Source organism: Emys orbicularis, chromosome 2 (assembly GCF_028017835.1).
Source record: "Emys orbicularis isolate rEmyOrb1 chromosome 2, rEmyOrb1.hap1, whole genome shotgun sequence".
Taxonomy (NCBI): Eukaryota; Metazoa; Chordata; order Testudines; family Emydidae; genus Emys; species Emys orbicularis.
In genome coordinates this window covers 146,561,025-146,579,302 of record NC_088684.1, presented here as the reverse complement: position 1 = coordinate 146,579,302, position 18,278 = coordinate 146,561,025, and the positions used below count along the sequence as shown (strand labels likewise).

Sequence of the window (18,278 nt, the reverse complement as noted above, 5' to 3'; positions counted from 1 at the left end):
CACTGACGGTAGTAGCTGCTCCGCGAGCGGTCTTGACAGGTGGACCCGCGATGGCGAGGAGCCGGCGATAGACGCCCGGAGCTACGGTGCCTTGGCGGAGACTTTGAGCGGGATTCCGAGCCGGAACGGCGTCGATGGTCATGCCGCGACCGACTGCGGTACCGCCTTCGAGACGAGGACCGTTGGCGACGTCCGCCGCAGTCCCGTCTGTGCTCGCTCCGTGAAGACGAGTGGTGCCGGGAGTCCTGATCGGATGGCACCTATCCAGACAGTCTAGCCGGCGTCGAGGGCGATCCACATGGACTAAGCCCTGAACCGTCACTGGGCGGTGAGTGGTGTCGGGAACGTTCCCTCGACTGAGACCGGGCCGGCGGCGACCCCAGCGGCACCTTGCCTCTGGAGCATGGGGCCGACATCGGTGGTGCTCCCAGCACCGGCATGGACACGACGTCCTTAGCCGCCTGGAGGGCTTCGGGCGTAGATGGCATCCGGACATCCAGAGAGGCCTGCTCCCAAGGAGCCGGACTACTCCACTCCGCATGAGTTGGAGGCCTAGCGCCCGATGGGGACCGAGGACTACCCGACATGGGCCTTGCCTCTGTCCCAGACTTCACTCGGTGCCGTTGCAAAGAGGGAGTCTTTCTGGTCCTGTTGGCATGCCCCGTGGAAGGGGAGCAGTGGCGACTAGTCGAAGATACCGGAGGGTCTCCGTGTACTAACGCTGCGGTGCCGGATACCGGATCAGAGCAGCGTGCCGCGGTCGGGGCCAGCACCGACTCCATCAGGATAGCCCAGAGTCTAATGTCCCTTTCTTTTTTGGTCCAGGGCTTGAATGACTTGCAGATCTTGCACCTTTCGCTGATCTGGGTTTCTCCCAAGCAGCGCAGACAGTCTGTGTTGGGTCACTCCTTGGCATAGAATGCCTACAAGAGCCGCACGACTTAAATCCCGGGGCATGCCCTGGCCCAGGCTCACTAACTAAACTTCACTGAAAACTAAACTGACTACAGGAACTGCTGAACGAACAGTTCTGGGGACAAGCTGCAGCAAGGCTGGAGCTAAGCAGTTCCAACGCACCTTCACTGGTGGCAAGAAGGAACTGAGGGTGGGGAGAGGCGCCCCTCCAGAGGTCACTGGGGGCACTCCCGCCACGGGTACTGCTAGGGGAAAAACTTCTGGCACTGGTGCATGTGGCGAGCACGCACACCTACTGTGGAATACACATGAGCAAATCACTCAAAGAAGAAACCACCATTCCTGCCACTATGAAACTCAGCAGTTTCTTCTTCCCCTATAATTAATTTGGAGATATTCCAGTTCAATCCAGTTTTTAAGATGGTAATTGCCTGGTGCTTTTAAAGAGGCCATATGTCACAAACATCTGCTTTATCTGCCAGGCTCTGTAGTCCTTTCTTTAAGGGCTTCTCTACATGGAAAAGATATCCTGGCACTACTTTACTAGAATAGTTCTACCAGTATAACTCACTGTGTGGACACTCTTATTCTGCCATTTCAAAGGCTGTGGCAGGGAGAGAAAAGGAAGAAATGGGGATTTGATATGCACCAGTAATTGGATTTAGAAAACAAAACAAAACTCACAATAACCTCAGGCTGGACTACGTATACACAACTAAAATCCAAGTATTTTTCTCGTTGGTTTGCCTGCTTATTCTACAAACCAAGAATGGGCAGACATTGGGTTTAGCTGCTAACATAAATTAGCATTGGTACTGAGGGAAGTAGAGTGAAGTGGATGATTCTGCCATACAATCAGAGATGAGATCCAAGACCATCTACAGCAGATTTCAACTTGACCTTGAGCGACGGCCTGACTTTTGGCCTAGAACCAGTGCCTATGCATTACCAAGCAGGGTATGAGCTAAATACTGCAAACTTGACCTCTTGTTCCATGAGCATGCAAGGCCTAGAGTCCTGCAGAGGAGAGACAGCTCTGCAGCAGGAGGGGTAGAAGCAGAGGCACCACAATGTCGCTCAACAGCGATCATGCTGGAACAACAGCTGTATTAACGGAGCTCATTTCAGCTCTCCCAGTGGGGAGACAGTTCAGGTAACAAGGTTTGCATTCAGGGGCTGGGAAAACAAACTTAGCCTTTATGAAAGTATAGGCTTGACCCAGTTTCTTAGGCAACAGTTCCAAATATGATGACACCCCTACAATGCCTGGAGTGATCCCAACTTCTCATGGGAGCTCTTCCTTAGCAGCAGCGCCAGACAGCAGCTGAGAGATGGTGAGACATGAGTTAAGAATAAAGAGTTCTGAATGGTAATTAGCAGTTTTGCAAACCTGCTACGGGGCCGCTAATAAAGGGGATGGTACAATGTGTGTGGAGTTGAGGGGATGATCAGATGAGATTACTTTCTTTTTGAAGTGTATAAATCGTGAGAGACTTGTCCACAATAAAGATCACAGGCCTGACAAAGTGGAGAGCAATTAAAAATATATGAACCACCCTCAGCAGCAGCATAGGAAACCACTAAACCACAAAAAAGGGTAAATTTGAGAGCATCTTGAGAAAAAACAGCCTCTGCAAGGAAATCAGAAGCAGCGTAGATTCCATAGTTTATAGAGGTTCTCTCCAAGAAAGGACGCCTGCTCCCCTTGACGGGTTGATTTTTGGCATCAAGCTTTGTATTGATCCGAATGTTTCAGCCAGCATATTTAAATGTATTTAAGTAGCCAACGACAGCATGGCCTCTTCCTAACTGCAGATGAGAAATGTATCCTGCATTTTTATTTTAGGATATCAGGGATTAATCCTGGAAGTGTGTTGGAACACTGGAGACAGAGTTGTTGCACAGCGGCACGTTTTAAGCTAGGAATGAAGTGGGAGAGGCATTATTGTTAAGAAATTAATTCTAGAAACTAATTATCCACCAACAGTCAGGGGTGGGCAAAGGTATGTCTCTTGTTTTGCAGTTGATGGGATGGGGTTAATAACTAGCTTAGCTGTAATAATCACTTTATTTGGGTAAAAACAATGGTTTTGGCTCTCCTATTATCTAGGAAGTGTCAGCTAATACATCCTCCCAATAGATCAGTGGCTTGCAGTTAAAATTAGGTAGATTTTACACACACAACAGCAAGGAAACATTCTTAAGCTATACTTACCATGTAAATACAACACAGAACAGCCAGAACCATGTTTCCAGCACCCCAGGGTAAACGGTTTAGTTCCACCGGTAGTTCAGAAAAGTGACACAGCATGCAGTTTGCTTACCCAGTCACCAAAATTCTGCATGTGACTTCAGGCAACAACCTGAATAGTAACAGGGCTGATTCTTCATTACGCTGCCCTTTGTCTAGGAGGCATTGACACCAGTGCAAGGCAAGTGGCAATGACTATACAAGCTGCTGGCAGTCAAGAATCAGTCCCCGTGTCTTTAAAAAGGAGCAAAGCCTGAACTGAAGACTGGTATCCATTCACCACCACCACACAAAAAAGTGTTCTTACCTGATATGCCCTGATAAGAGATTGCACTGCAAGATGGTCGTCCACTAGTTTATCTACATTCGGCTGTGCTTGAACCAGGGACTGTGCTTGCGTCAGTGCAGACAGGCTGGTGCTCAGTGGAGGGGGGCTTTGGTAAGCAGTACCTGGAGCAGCTCCAGCATTGGCATTGCGAAAGAATATGTCCCATGACTAAGGAGACAAAAGCAAAGAGCAGAGTGATAGATCCATTGCACAAACATTCAAAAGCATTAAACTCCATCCCAGACCTTGTCTACACTAGCATTAGGACTGATCTACATTCAAAAGTTAGGTCGACCCAGCTACATCGCTCAGGGGTATGAAAAATCAACACACCCCTTAATGATTAGTTAAGCCAACCTAACCTCTGGTGTAAACAGGGCTAGGTTTCTGGAAAAATTCTTCTATCAACTTAGCTACTTCCTCTTGGGGGGTCAGAGGAGAGGGAAGTGGTGCCCTAACTACACCAACAGGAGAACCCCCTCCTGCCGGCATGGGTAGTGTCTACACTAAAGAGCTATAGCAGCACAGCTGCAGCTGTGCCACTGTAGTGTTTCAAGTGTAGACAGGCTCCCAGTAGCCTAAAATCTCCCACTTATTCACAGTTGCCATTTCACACAGCTACACACACTGACAGCAGCCGGAGAGTCAGATTTGACGGCCAGAAGGCACCGTTGTGGTTGTGTAGTCTGATCCCCTGCATAAAACAGGCCAGACGACTGTCCTGAATTAATTCCTGCTGCAAGTCCAATTGCTGTGCACGAACTAGAGCATAGCTTTTAGAAAGACGTCCAAACTGGATTTACAAATTTTCCATTGAAGCAGAATCCACCACAATTTGGCAAGTTGTTCCAACGAGCAATTACCCTGATGGTTAAAAATGTGTGCCTTATTTCCAGTTCGAATTGGTCTAGCTTCAACTTTCAGCCATTGGATTCTGTTATACTTTTTCCCTGCCACATTGAAGAGCCCTCGTGACATTATACTCCATATTCTTTATGAAAATATGCTTGTGATAGGAATAGGACATAACTAAGATGTACTTTAAGCAAGATGGGCCTTGTAAGGTATCATTGGATAGGTGATGATTTACTGAATAGGATTATCCTATTTGTATGCACGTATCATGTCTGTCTCTGAAATTAGAAATATTGACTACGTATCTATATTTCAACTGTGTTACTTTGAATGACGCCCCCTGCTAACACTTCAGGTACAACAATGAAAATGCCCGTGATGGCCCATCAGCAAGAGACAATGGACTGTAAAAGAGCTTAGTCTTCCTGTGACTGGGTGGGTCAGCCTGTGAAGAATGGCTACAGGGGCGCTACAGAGACATGTGACCATGTTACCTGACACTGGAACCCATCTCGAATTCTGTACTTTTCCACGAGAAGCTGGGGGACAGGGGTCACACTAGGAAACAAAAGACGTGGGGAGCAAGGTAATCCAGGTTGTGAGTTCTACCCTGCTACCCCACCCAAGATGAATGCAGGAAACAACTAAGACTGAACTGGGGGAAGAACTGGACCCAGGCTGGAAGGGCGTCTGGCCTGTGAAGATTATTAGAATCAGAACTTACATGTAACCAGTTTCTTTAGTGTATTAAGCTTAGTTTGCATGCTCTGGTTTATTTTCTTCATAATCTGCCTTGTTCTGTCTGCTACCTCCTTAACTACTTAAAATATACCTGTTATAGTTAATAAATTTATTTCTAGTTTACAATATAACCCAATTTATGTGATTTCTAACTGGGGCGCGGGGATGGGAGAAGTTGTGCATACCCTCCTCCCCATTGAGAGAAGAGGCGAATTTCATATTATTTTGAGTTTGTACTCCAAGGGGTGGTGGACATCTGGGTTCTGTGGCAAGCCCCTTAAGCTGAGCCTTTTCAGAGCGGATCTCTGTCTCTCTGTGCAGGTGGGTGTGGCCCTGCCTGTGTGCTGGGCTGGAAAAGGCTGGGGAGCCCAGCCCAGCAAGACCAGGTAAAAAGGGGGCCCAGGCTGGCAGAATAGTCAGCTCAGCACACCAGGTGACATCCCAGGGCATCCAACCCATCACACCTCTATTATCCAATTTCTGTTCCCCATGCAAGTGCTTACAGACCGCTTAAGTCACCTCTTAACCTTCTCTTTGTTAAGCTAAAGAGATTGAGTTCTTTGACTCTTTCAGTCCAAGGCAGGTTTTCCAATCCTTTAATCATTCTCATGGCTCTTCTCCAAACCCTCTCCAATTGATCAACATCCTTGAATTTTGACACCAGAACTGGACACAGTACTCCAGTGGCAGTCACACCAGAGCCAAACCCAGAGATAACAGAGTCTACACTCTTGTTACCTTCGTGGCAGCCAACAGTGATGAATTTTAAGGCGTTGGGGGAGGAAGACACACAGCTGCCTCATGACTATGCCCCACCCTAGAGGCCAAGCACACAATTAAAGATTTTAAACATTAACAATGCAGACTTGCTAACATTTAGCAATTAATGAATTCATAGATTTTTTTCCCCAACACAGCTCCACACGAATGGCACACATTGCATGACTGGGACAAATCCCCCCTCCACAACATATTTAAGGTAATTGTGTGTACAATTCACAGAAAGTGGAGAGGGCAAGAGATGGCATTGACAAGGTCCCTGCCCCAAGAGTACTTAAGATCTGTGACAAAATGAGAGACCATACAACACACCAGATAGAATTAGCATGAGAAAGGAGAAGGGTTACAGTAATAAGGTTACACGATTACTATACTCTGGTATGAGTATATAAACTATATGCACATATATATATATTTTCAATAGGACAATTCACTTGTGAGTAACATGGAAGTAGCAGGCGTATAGAAGGAATGAATGGTAGAGCCAAAGCACTCAGGAGGATATTTCCATGCACAGGGGTAGAGATTGGAATGAAGTTTACTACATTTAACCCGTTCTTTACGGATTTAAGGTTCAAAACCTGGCGGGAGGGAGGAATTTTAAGTCATCCCCCACTTCAGCTCCCCTGCCCCCCTAAAAGCTCTGGATGTGGGAGTGTGGTGGAGCGACAGTACTAACCACAAAGTTAGTGAGGTAAAATCTTTTATTGGAGCAACTTCTGTTGACGAAAGAGACAAGCTTTTGAAGAACTCTATAGCTCAAAAGCTTGTCGTCACCAACTGAAGTTGCTCCAATAAAAGATTTTATTTCACCCACCTTGTCTCTCTAGTATCCTGGAATTGACACAGCTACACCACCACTGCAGACAGCTCTGAGCACACACATTAGCTCATTGATCCTCAATCCTGCTCCAGTGAAGGCGGCACATAAGCACTGCCCCCATTTTACAGATGAAGAAACGGAGTCCTGAGGGTAAGAGTCTGATTTTTTGGGTGCAGAGCACCTCAAGAAAGCAGGTCCGCACACCACTTGGCCAAGGCCAAACAGCAATTCAGAGGCAGGAATGGGAGAAGAACTCTGGAGTTCCCAGCTCTATACAGATGAACTGCAAGCAGCAGTCATTCAAGCTGCCTCACACAGGCTGCTCTGTGAAGGTATCTCGATCCTGACCTGGTGGGGCACCTCCAAGAGTGAAGGGATAGATGGGCCTGCATGACTCATCTAATCCTAGTTCTCTCTTTGGAGGCTGCTAATGATGCACTCAGATACTGCAGGGAAGTAGGCCACATAGGTACCTAGATATAAGGCCATGTACAATTTGGGACAGTTGCATGGTAGGAAGGTCAACTTGTTTTACAACAGCCAACAAAGAGCCATCCATTCATGAGGGCTTTGGTCACTACTGTGCTTTGAACCAGTGACCTAGAAGTCAGAGGAGGTCCCATCCTCTAGTGTCAGCTCTCTGCCCCGCTCAGACTGTCAAGTTTCTGTTCAAATGGTTTTGTTACTTTTAAAGGCAACCAGCATTTTCAAATGCTAGCCCTCACACCCTATGCTAGAAAGAAAACCAAACTAATGGCTGAGGGTGACTGTATCACAAGGTTATTGCAAGCATATCTGTATTTTACAGAGGAGTGACCAAAAGCTTGTCTCAATGGATGGCCCTTCGTTGGTTTACACACAAGCTCAAATTCCTACCATCCAGCTGTCCCAAGTTGTACATGGCCTATTCAGTACCAACACAGCCCACTTCACTGCAGTGTAGACAGGCTGCTCCCAGCATTTTGAGCATCATATTGATTAGCCATAACACACTGTTAAAAAACCACGTGCAGCAACTGGTGGCCTGTCCACGTTAACTGGTGTTAGCAACACTGGGAGCACTAAACTGAACAGATTACATGTGCATAATGGTCCCTTCTGGCCTTGAAGTCTATGAACCAGTATTAACAAGGATGGGAAGTTTATAAGGAAGAAACTCCTGTAAGATAAAAGGGAAGAACTAAGAAATACATGTGTCTGATGAAGTGGGTATTCACTCACGAAAGCTTATGCTCCAATACGTCTGTTAGTCTAGAAGGTGCCACAGGACTCTTTGTTGCTTTTTACAGATCCAGACTAACACGGCTACCCCTCTGATAACTAAGAAATAGTTCCGTAATGTCAGCTCTTGCTATTCTTAGAAAATACAGTCTCGTGGTTACAGTGCTGGAGTCATGAGTTCTGTGCCCCTTTGCTGACACTACACTGACGTGCTGTGTTACCACTGGCTAGTCACTTCCCTTCTCTGTGATTTCCTCTCTTCACCTCTGAAACATACATAGCATCTCCCTGCACATGGGGCATTTGTGAGAAGTTTGCAAGGAGCTTTGAAATTAATCCTCAAATGAAAGCAGAGAAAGGAGGGCAACGCTAAAGGTCAGGTTCGAAAAGGAGATGTGAAATGCTACCACGCAGACCTTGCTACAACATGCAGTAGCTTTTATAGGGGTACATCTTATCCACCACAGCACTTAAAGTATTGAACATAATTTTGGCTAAGACTAGGACAGCCTTCAGATCCATTTCAGTGCCTTTTCTGTTCAAGTGTCAGAAAAAACTGAGTTTACAGGTGTCAGGAAATAGCGAGTACTACTGGAAGCCAGAACGCGCGCGCACACACGCACACAGAGGCTCTGCAGAAAGCAGAATAGGCTCTTCTCTGCTAGCAGGTGTTTTCCAGGGACTGGTGTTCAGAGCAGAGCTGCTGCAGTGTTGGCAGATCACATGGTAATGGGAAGCTATTTCCAGCAGTTCTGATTTACAGACTACCATTCACATGGCTCCACAAGGTGATAAATTTAGAAAGAGGTCACAATGCAGGAAAATAAGCTGTGGTTTTTAAAAAAATCACTTATTGATCCTGGTGCCAAAGTGTTCTCTCTGTATTTTAATCATGTTCATCAGGCATCAGACTAGTCAGAGCACAAAAAAGGGACCCAGTGTAAAAAGGAGGTAGGGCTATGAGACAGAGGAAGATTCTTAAATCAAGGCTTTTCTGTGGAACCCTTTGTGTCACAGTGCCCATTCTGACACTTCTAGTAACTAATGTGGAACAATACCAAATTAGCCACACACTAGCCTGGGTCTGCAATGCTGACTGAGCAGAAACATATACCCTACCCATTTCTTTTCTTTGGATTTAAAAGCCATGGTGCTGTACAAATCTGATGAACTTTTGCAGTCTAATACCTATGTCTATTCTCCATACCTATCCTGATAAGCCTCACTCTGGTCTGACAGCTACTTGGCATAGCAGTGCTAGGTACAAGGATTCTGAAACAAAGCAAACACGTTTAATCAATACCTGTCTTCATCACAGCAGTGCTGTGGAACGCTGCAGGACTCTTTTAGACACCGCAATGGCTCAGACATTATGATGGTGGGTGTGGTTTAAGAATCTGAAGAGATAATTAATGCTGCTTGTGATGGGAGGGAGTTTGCCTCTGTGCTTTGCTTTCCTACAGATTAGAAAAGCCTGAATTTCGAGACCAAAGAAAGGTCTGGGAAGGGGATTGAGAAATGGGGAGACTGCACCAAAGAGATTTCCTCCTCAGTTGACAGTATCCTGTGCTGCTGCTGCCAGATTTCTCAAGACAGATTTAAATGTGGGACTCAGAGCAGGATGAAGACTCTGGTGGCTTTGGCTTTTGTCAGGTTTAAGGAGGAGTTGCCAATTGCTGGGTCTCAGACATGGGATGTCAAATTGATCTTCCCATTCAGGGGCTCAAAGGTTAGGAGAACAACCACATAGGTGGACATGAGCAACTTAAACACCCCCCCTTCCCCGATCTGGTACTCTAACATTATTAGCTCTTAGATATTGCTTTTTCATCATAGATCTTAAAGCACCTCAAAGGAGGTCAGCATCATTATCCCTATTTTACAGAAGGGGGAACTGAGGCACAGAGTTCATATGACTTGCCCAAGATCACCCAGCAGGGAACAGGAACCCCAAGTCTCAGTCCATTGCTTTATCCACTAGGCAAAACAAGGGTTATAACATTTAAACATACAAAAGCAGTAGCTTCTTCCTCAAAGCAAATGTAGAAAGTAACTTTTGCTCTCCATGTATCATACGCAGGATCAAATGCCCAGCAGTGCTCCAGCCTGTCCACCTGTTCTTTTCCTTGCCTAACTGAGCAACAGCTGTTCAGTGACAGACCACCACAAATTACTGTGTTCAAACAAATGCTAGAGGTATGATAAACAAAAATGAAAAGCCTTCAGAGATCACACTGAATCTCAGTTCTTCACTCATCCGCATGAGGAATCTTTTTGTTCAACTATAACAATCTCTCTCCATCTCATACAGGTCTTTCAGCACCAAAACAGTCTTTTAGATAAATCCTGCAACAAGGAGTTATATTTACCATCAAACTTATAAGCCACAAATATCTCTTTGATGGGCTAAAGCTGAATGACAACCAGAAGTACTAACAAGGAACCCATTTCAGCAACAGTGCCATCCTGTTTTTTAGAATCATAGAATATCAGGGTTGGAAGGGACATCAGGAGGTCATCTAGTCCAACCCCCTGCTCAGAGCAGGTCCAATCCCCAGACCCCTAAATGGTCCCATCAAGGATTGAACTCACAACCCTGGGTTTAGCAGGCCAATGCTCAAACCACTGAGCTATCCCCCCCCCCCCCCCCCCCCAGTCTCTCTCATCCAGTTTCTAGCACCTGATTCAGAAGACGGGGAAACCAATGCAACTCACCTAAACACACAGTGTTACATTCTTTTGGGGTTGGGGAGGGGAGAAAAAGCTATGCTATCCTGGGTTGGAGTCAGTATGCATCCTGAAACATGCTGGTTGATTCTCCTCCATCACACCTCTAAACTTGACAAGTTCATCAATGCTCACTTATAGCTAAGGTTAAGATTTCACGACAGGTCAGGGACAATAAAAAAAATAAAATAAAAAATAAAAAAATTCACAGAAGCCAGTGACCTGTCCCTGACTTTTACTAAAAATATTCATGACAAAATGGGGAACTGCTGAGCAGCTGCGAGGGCCAGCTGGGAGCTCCAGGGGCCCCCACCATCTGTGGGGGCTGAAGTCCAGGGTCCCCCCGCAGCAGCTCGGAACTATTTTACAAAAAATATTATTCATTTTTTTCTGATTTTCACCCTACTTTTGTATCATTCAAATATATGAAAAATAACTTGTTTTATTAGGAAAATACATTAGTCTGTGGGTATATGCAAAGCTGCCTGTTGAAGTAAGGCAATTTGTTAGTCTAGAAGATACACACAACAAACAGGTATGCACGCAAGCTCTGAAGTACTGATGAATCTCACACCCACCACATACACATTTCAAGCTATTAGCAGATAATGGTTTAAAGATCTGACACACTAAAATAGGAAGAAAATGAAAATCTGTATCAGAATGTGTTTCAGAACAAGGAAATATTTGAAAGTTTTAAAACACAAAAACAGGAGAAAAGGATGAAGTTGAGTGTATGTACATACTTACAGACTAATAGTTCTGTGTCTACAACAGTCAACTGTTTATTCAAATGAAAAGTTGTATTTGGTGATTAGAGAGATATTGTTTTCTTAAACTCAGAGGTAGCATTGTGTTTTGAGTTCTGTTTTAGTTCTGCAGCAAACCACATTGATGAACGAAATTCAAAGCATTAATTTACTGAATACATTTCCCCCCCCCCGTCTTTCCATCTACCAAAATAAACCCAGATATTTACCCAGAAAAATTATTAATAGCTTTTTGCACAGATTTTCACCTGTTTTTGTTGTTGCGGTAATAAACAAACACTGATGAATTTCTTGGAAAAAATTAAATAGAAACTGAAAACAAAGAGCCCTACATATAGCCTAGCTCACATGACACTACCACAGTTATGGTTATCACTAGCATAGGCGCTGACTGCATGGGTGCTCCGTGGCTGGAGCACCCACGGGGAAAAATTAGCGGGTGATCCGCACCCACCGGCAGCCAAGCTACCCCCACCTCCTCCCTTGGGCACGCTGCATTCCTGCTCCTCCCCCTCTCGCCCAGCACTTCTGCCCGCCGCCAAACAGCTGTTTGGCGGCGCTCTGGGAGGGAGGGGGAGGAGCGGGGGCACAGCGCGCTCAAGGGAGGAGGTGGGAAAGAGGCAGGGTGGGGGCGGGGACTTGGGGAAGGGGGTGGAATGGGGTTAGGGTGGAGACGGAGCAGGGGTGGGGACTTGGGGAAGGGGGTGGAATGGGGGCAGGGCCGGGGGCAGAGGAGGGTTGAGCACCCACCGGCGGGAGCAGAAGTTGGCGCCCATGATCACTAGCCCCTGGTGCCTGAGCCTTCAAGTTACCCATTAGGCTGAAAGTAAAAGTAAATTAGACAATATTTCATTCAGCCATTTCCAAACTGTGGCACACACTCAGGCATGTTTTTCCAGGTACTTTATCGCACTGGATAACTCCCGAATATTTCAAACTTACCACAGGCTTTGCCCTCGCTAAGGACTGCTAATTTGATGTATTTGAAGTTGGGGTTATAAACAAAGTTATAGAAGTTGATGATTATTGTGTTGCTTCCAACTTTGGCACAGCCAACAAAACCAGGAGATTTGAGAACATGGAGCACTGTGAGGATTAATGGAGTCTGGGGGCTGCATTTGTTCTGCCCTTTGGAAATCTTTATATTGCACAGATGTTTTTGAAAATGACTAAATATCCTCCTCCCAAGTGCTATCTTCGCTTATCATAGGACGATGTACTTTGACTTTTACTTCAGCAGATGCTGAAGGTCAACTGCAGCATGTAATTAGTCTAATCAGGTTTCCCTCCTCTGACCTTCCTTTGTACTCATTACCATGTTCCAAGCATTGCTCAAATGAGTGAAGATAAATGCAATTCTAAACCTTGCTACTACAGTGGTGGGAAGAACTGGTTTGCACGAGTGCTCTAGCTTTTTGAGCAGCACCCACCTTGGCAAACAGAAGATCTGTGCACCTGAGGACGATGGTACATAAGAATTATCATTGCCAAAACTCCTTTTTCTTTCCCTCCTGCTCTTACTTGTTTTGGCTAACTGAGCCCAGAGCAATTCTGATACACACTTGCTGTACTGGAATTACAGACAAAGCTACTAGTAGGTACTGTACTCCCTCCAAATAAGTCTTCCTTTGCCCACTTCCAGGTTTGAGAGCTTGTTTATTCATAACACCACCAGAACCCTTAATATGGATCATTAAGGGTAAGTTAGATGTAGCTACCACATGTCAAGAGAACATTATTCATCTAAACATCTGGAAGCCTGGACATTTTTATTTTACCTGAATTAGTCTATTTCAGTTTTTGCTTCTCATGCTTTAGAAGCAGGGCAGAGTTCATTACTCTCAAAAATGTCAGAAACAGACCTCCCCAAAAGCCTTCCTAATAACCAGCACCCCGCAGAGAGAGTGGAGCCCTTTGAGGATACCTTACTAAGCATATAAAAACATACCTCCTCTCCCTTTCACTTCTTTCCTTGCAGCTGAAGCCCCACCTTTTGGCAGTGCTCCCCCTACGTAGCCCTGTTCCTCCATACCTCTTCCACATATCCTTGATCATCTCCTCCCCCCACCACTGACTCCCTACAGCCGAATGCCCCCCCCTCCCCTAGATTTCCCCTCTCAAAAAACTACTCCACGTATGAATAACAGGAGTACTTGTGGCACCTTAGAGACTAACAAATTTATTAGAGCATAAGCTTTCGTGGGCTACAACCCACTTCTTCGGATGCATATAGAGTGAACCATATATTGAGGAGATATATATACACACACATACAGAGAGCATGAACAGGTGGGAGTTGCAGCTCACCCGTCTTGGCTCTCGAGAAAGCTGCTGCGTAGTGTGCCAGTGGAAACATAACAGGGTGGTGGTAAGCAGGAGTGTTAGGGGAAATAGCTGTGTGGTGGAGAAGAGATTTTGGGTATGGACAGGGGCTATGGAAGAGCTCAGTTTCTCTGCATCATGCTTAAAGGACTCTCCTGACACTGCGCCCTAAGGGCTTCACTGGCTTTGTGAGCCAGGGAGCAGGGGCAGCCAATGCTAAGATACTCCACTGGCACTGCTGTTGCCGGACGTGTCAGAGTCAAGGCTGCAGAGTAGGGGGAAACTAAGGTGCCTGCACCCAGGCACTGGCATTTGAGTAGCTAGGCCAGGGGTAGGCAACCTATGGCACGCATGCCAAAGGCGGCACGCGAGCTGATTTTCAGTGGCACTCACACTGCCTGGGTCCTGGCCACTGGTCCGGGGGGCTCTGCATTTTAATTTTAAATGAAGCTTCTTAAACATTTTAAAAACCTTATTTACTTTACATACAACAATAGTTTAGTTATATATTATAGACTTCTAGAAAGAGACCTTCTAAAAACATTAAAATGTATTACTGGCGCGCGAAACCTTACATTAGAGTGAATAAATGAAGACTCGGCACAGCACTGCTGAAAGGTTGCCGATCCCTGAGCTAGGCACTGCTGAGTTTGTGCTCAGAGGACAAGAACTGCAGTGTTAGGAAGCCCTTTATATGCTAATATCTTGGCAAACCATTATGGAAAGTTTCAGCTGCCCTTCACAGGGTTATGGTGTCAAGCTTGGAAACTAACTTCAACTATTTGTCCGAGAGAGGGATGTTAGTTCTGCTTGGAAAGCAAGTCACAGCACAACGTTAACTAGGGAGTCATTAGACACTTCCACAGTGCGCACACAGAATGCCGTCTTTCCCTTTCAGTAACTACTGGATCAGATTTTGGTTGGTTTTAGTGAGAAGCTTACTCTGGTGCCCATTAGGATATGCCATTCTGTCCCCAGAGGCTCCTATTTCCATCAGTGAAGTTGGGACCCCCTTTTTACATCTGTACGGCCACTTGCTGGTTGGATCATGTGTATCGCAAGGGGGATTTGTGATAATTACAATAGTGCCCAGAAACCTTGATCAGGACTCGGGTACTCCTGTGCTAGGATCTGTACAAAGGGAGACAGGGTCTCTGCTCAGATAATTGAAGGCCCCCAGCACTAATTAGTTGTGGCTATTCCCTCCCTGTGCAACTATTACGCTTATAATTGGATTGACTCCTAAAAGCATGCAAGCACCCTCAAGAAGTGCTCATTATAGACTTCAAACCAGGCAGTGCTTACTGCTTAATAAAAGCTAGCTTTGTACTCTGCATGGGAAACAATGGCAAGTTCAGAGCTTTGGGACTGCTATTGTTCATTAGTGAAACACAGCAACTACAGTAGTGTGCGTCCAATTTACAACAGATGACCTTTGACTTGTGGGGTAGCTGTCAGTTCTCATTAGTTTTCATAGCCACCCTTTCTCCACTACAAGCTTGTTCTGAGTAATACAAGTACGTACAATTAAGGCCTGGTCTACACCAGGCGTTCCCATACTTGGTTCGCGGCTTGTTCAGGGTAGACCCCTGGCGGGCCACGAGATGCTTTGTTTACCTGAGTGTCCGCAGGTACGGCCGCTCGCAGCTCCCAGTGGCCGCAGTTTGCTGTTCCGGGCCAATAGGAGCTGCAGGAAGCGGCGAGGGCCGGGCCACCGCTTCCCGCAGTTCCCATTGGCCAGGAACAGTGAACCACGGCCGCTGGGATCTGCGAGCGGCAGTACCTGCGGACGCTCAGGTAAACAAAGCATCTCGCGGCCTGCCAGGGGCTTACCCTGAACAAGCCGCGAACTAAGTTTGGGAACCCCTGGTCTACACTAAAAAGTTAGGTTGACCCAGCTACATCGCCCAGGGGTGCAAAAAAATCCACACCCTGGGTAAATTAAGCTGAGTTAACTCCCAATTTACGCAGTACTGGGTCAAATAAGAATTCTTCCATCAACCTAGCTACCGCCTCTTGGGGAGGTAAATTACCTCCACCAACTGGAGAAACCCTCCCATCAGCATAGGTAGTGTCTACACTGAAGTGCTATAGCAGTGCAGCTGCAATGTTGCATCTGTGCCACTGTACTGTTTCAAGTGTAGATATAGCTTCAAAGTTTATCCTATTTTGAAGATCTGGGGTGAAATCCGGCTCCATTGAAGTCAGTGGCAAAATTGACTTCAGCAGGCCCCTGATCTCTTGTGGTTCATATATGCTTGTGAAGAACTACACAGGGACAAGTATCTTCTGCTTCCGTATTAGCTTTGGATAGGCAAAACAAGGCTAGCCAAGTTGGAAGGTAGTATCCTAGCTCCACTGAATGGGAGTTCTGCCATCAACCTTAATGTAGCTAGGATGTCAGCCATGGTATGCTACTGTCACCAGTTTCAAATCTCCATCCCAAGTGTATAAAGCAGCTGTATTTGATTATTCCAGACTAGTATTTGGAATGCAACCTCTTCAGGGCACAAACATGGTTTACACAGCACCTTGCACAATGGGGACCCAACCCTTACCGAGATTTCAAGGCACTATTGTACAACACGGCTTACACAAGGATTTTGTATTGGCATTATTTCTATTAGGGGTATACGAGTTTTTACTGAGGCCACACCTAGGCTACAGGTGCTGCTGGGGTACAGCAATGGCTCTGCAGCTATAGCATCATAATACCATATAGACACTTCCTGCAGCAACGGAAGGGCATAATTCAAGTGGTACAATTTGTGCATTTAGACCAGCACTCGTATAATGCTTTTTCATCCACAGATCACGAAGCTCTTTTACCAGCGGGAAAAGAAGAGATTTGAGTGACTTGCCAAGGTCATACAGTGAGCAGGAGTGCTGTGAACATGCCCAGTATGCTGATTCTATCACTAATCACTGGCAACCTCCTGCCAAACAAGTTAGTTGGCAAGTGCTTACCAGTCAGCTGCAGGAAAAAGGGCACCTTTTAATAGGAGCAAGCCACAAGAGTAGTCATCAGCATGCATCCCTTTCACTAACTATGGGACCCACAAATACACATGATCTGCTTTGCAGAAGAGAACCAAGACCTCCACTTTAAAGATCATCTTCCCACAACTGCATGTTTAAGTTTTCCCTCATGAACATTTACCTATTAGAAACCCTATAGCTGCATTTCTCTCTTTCACCCACTCTATCAGTAACCAGAACAGTATCACATATTTCCCTTACCTCACAGCTAGCAGTACCCCACATACCTATCAATTCCCTACATTGCACTATCACCCCCAGGCCACAAGGCTCACACAGTCAATCTAGCCTCCAGTTTCCCACTGGTCATTCTATCCTCCCAGGATGCAACTCCTGTTCCAATCCAGCCTCTTCTGCTCCCTGCGCCTATGCTGGCATAACACACACACTTACCCCCCACCCCCACTATCAAGTAACTAAACCATATAGGATGAAAATAGACATCTATAAATTCGCTTGGCATAATTTGATTTTTTTTTTAATCATTTCAATGGATAATATTTATTTTTAAAGCATTTTTAAAATTGTTATCCATTTAAATTTTCAGTTGGGCAAAAAAAATGTTTTTTTGGGGGGAGAGTCAGAAAATAATTACTTAATGACAGTGAAATTGAGATACAAAAAGTTAAAGCTTCATAACTAATAAAACACAAATGGTCAACATCACATGTCAAAATAAACAAAGTATCCTTAAATCAAACTAATTAGTTCTCAAGCAGCATTTTTCTTATTTTACCTATCTGTAAATTTTGATTATTTGCCAGTTTGAGTGTGTACAGTGATCGTGTTTATCGACATTTACTGATAAATAACCCTTAGAAGCTGACCTATAAAGCTATTAGCTTTACTAATCTTGTGACTACGAGTTCCACGCATTAGTTATGTACTGTGTGCAACAAGTTTAAAATAAGTAAGAAACATTGTTACCTTTGAATTTTATTGGGCATCCCTTTGTTCTTGTGAGAAAGAGTAAATAGGATCACCCAACTGACCTGACAGGAGTTTATAAAGTAAGGAGTGGCAGAGAGAAGATAACCAGTTCGTCTTCGTCTTTCCATAGGGGACGAGAGCTAAGGAAGCGTTGTTCTAAGTCAGCCATAAAAATGTTGGCATACTGTGGGGCCATGCGGGTACCCATAGCAGTGCCGCTGACTTGAAGGTATATATTGTCCCCAAATCTCAGGCACTGGCACCCTAACAGCAGGATTGCCTGGTTATGTGGACTCTCTCCTCAGGCCCTACGCTACCAGCACTTCCAGCTATCTTCAAGACACCACTGACTTCCTGAGGAAACTACAATCCATCGGTGATCTTCCAGAAAACACCTCCTGGCCACTATGGATGTAGAAGCCCTCTACACCAATATTCCACACAAAGATGGACTACAAGCTATCAGGAACAGTATCCCCGATAATGTCACGGCAAACCTGGTGGCTGAACTTTGTGACTTTGTCCTCAACCACAACTATTTCATATTTGGGGACAATATATACCTTCAAGTCAGCG

General features: G+C 45.6%; 1 protein-coding gene across 1 annotated transcript in view; it reads right to left on the bottom strand.

Moving 5' to 3' along the window:
- Positions 1-18,278, bottom strand: part of OGDH (oxoglutarate dehydrogenase) — a 107,783-nt gene that overhangs the window by 64,083 nt on the left and 25,422 nt on the right. The window contains exon 3 of the mRNA XM_065399731.1: positions 3,474-3,662. Within this exon, the coding sequence (XP_065255803.1) occupies positions 3,474-3,662 (189 nt within the window). The remainder of the gene's footprint in view (positions 1-3,473; positions 3,663-18,278) is intronic.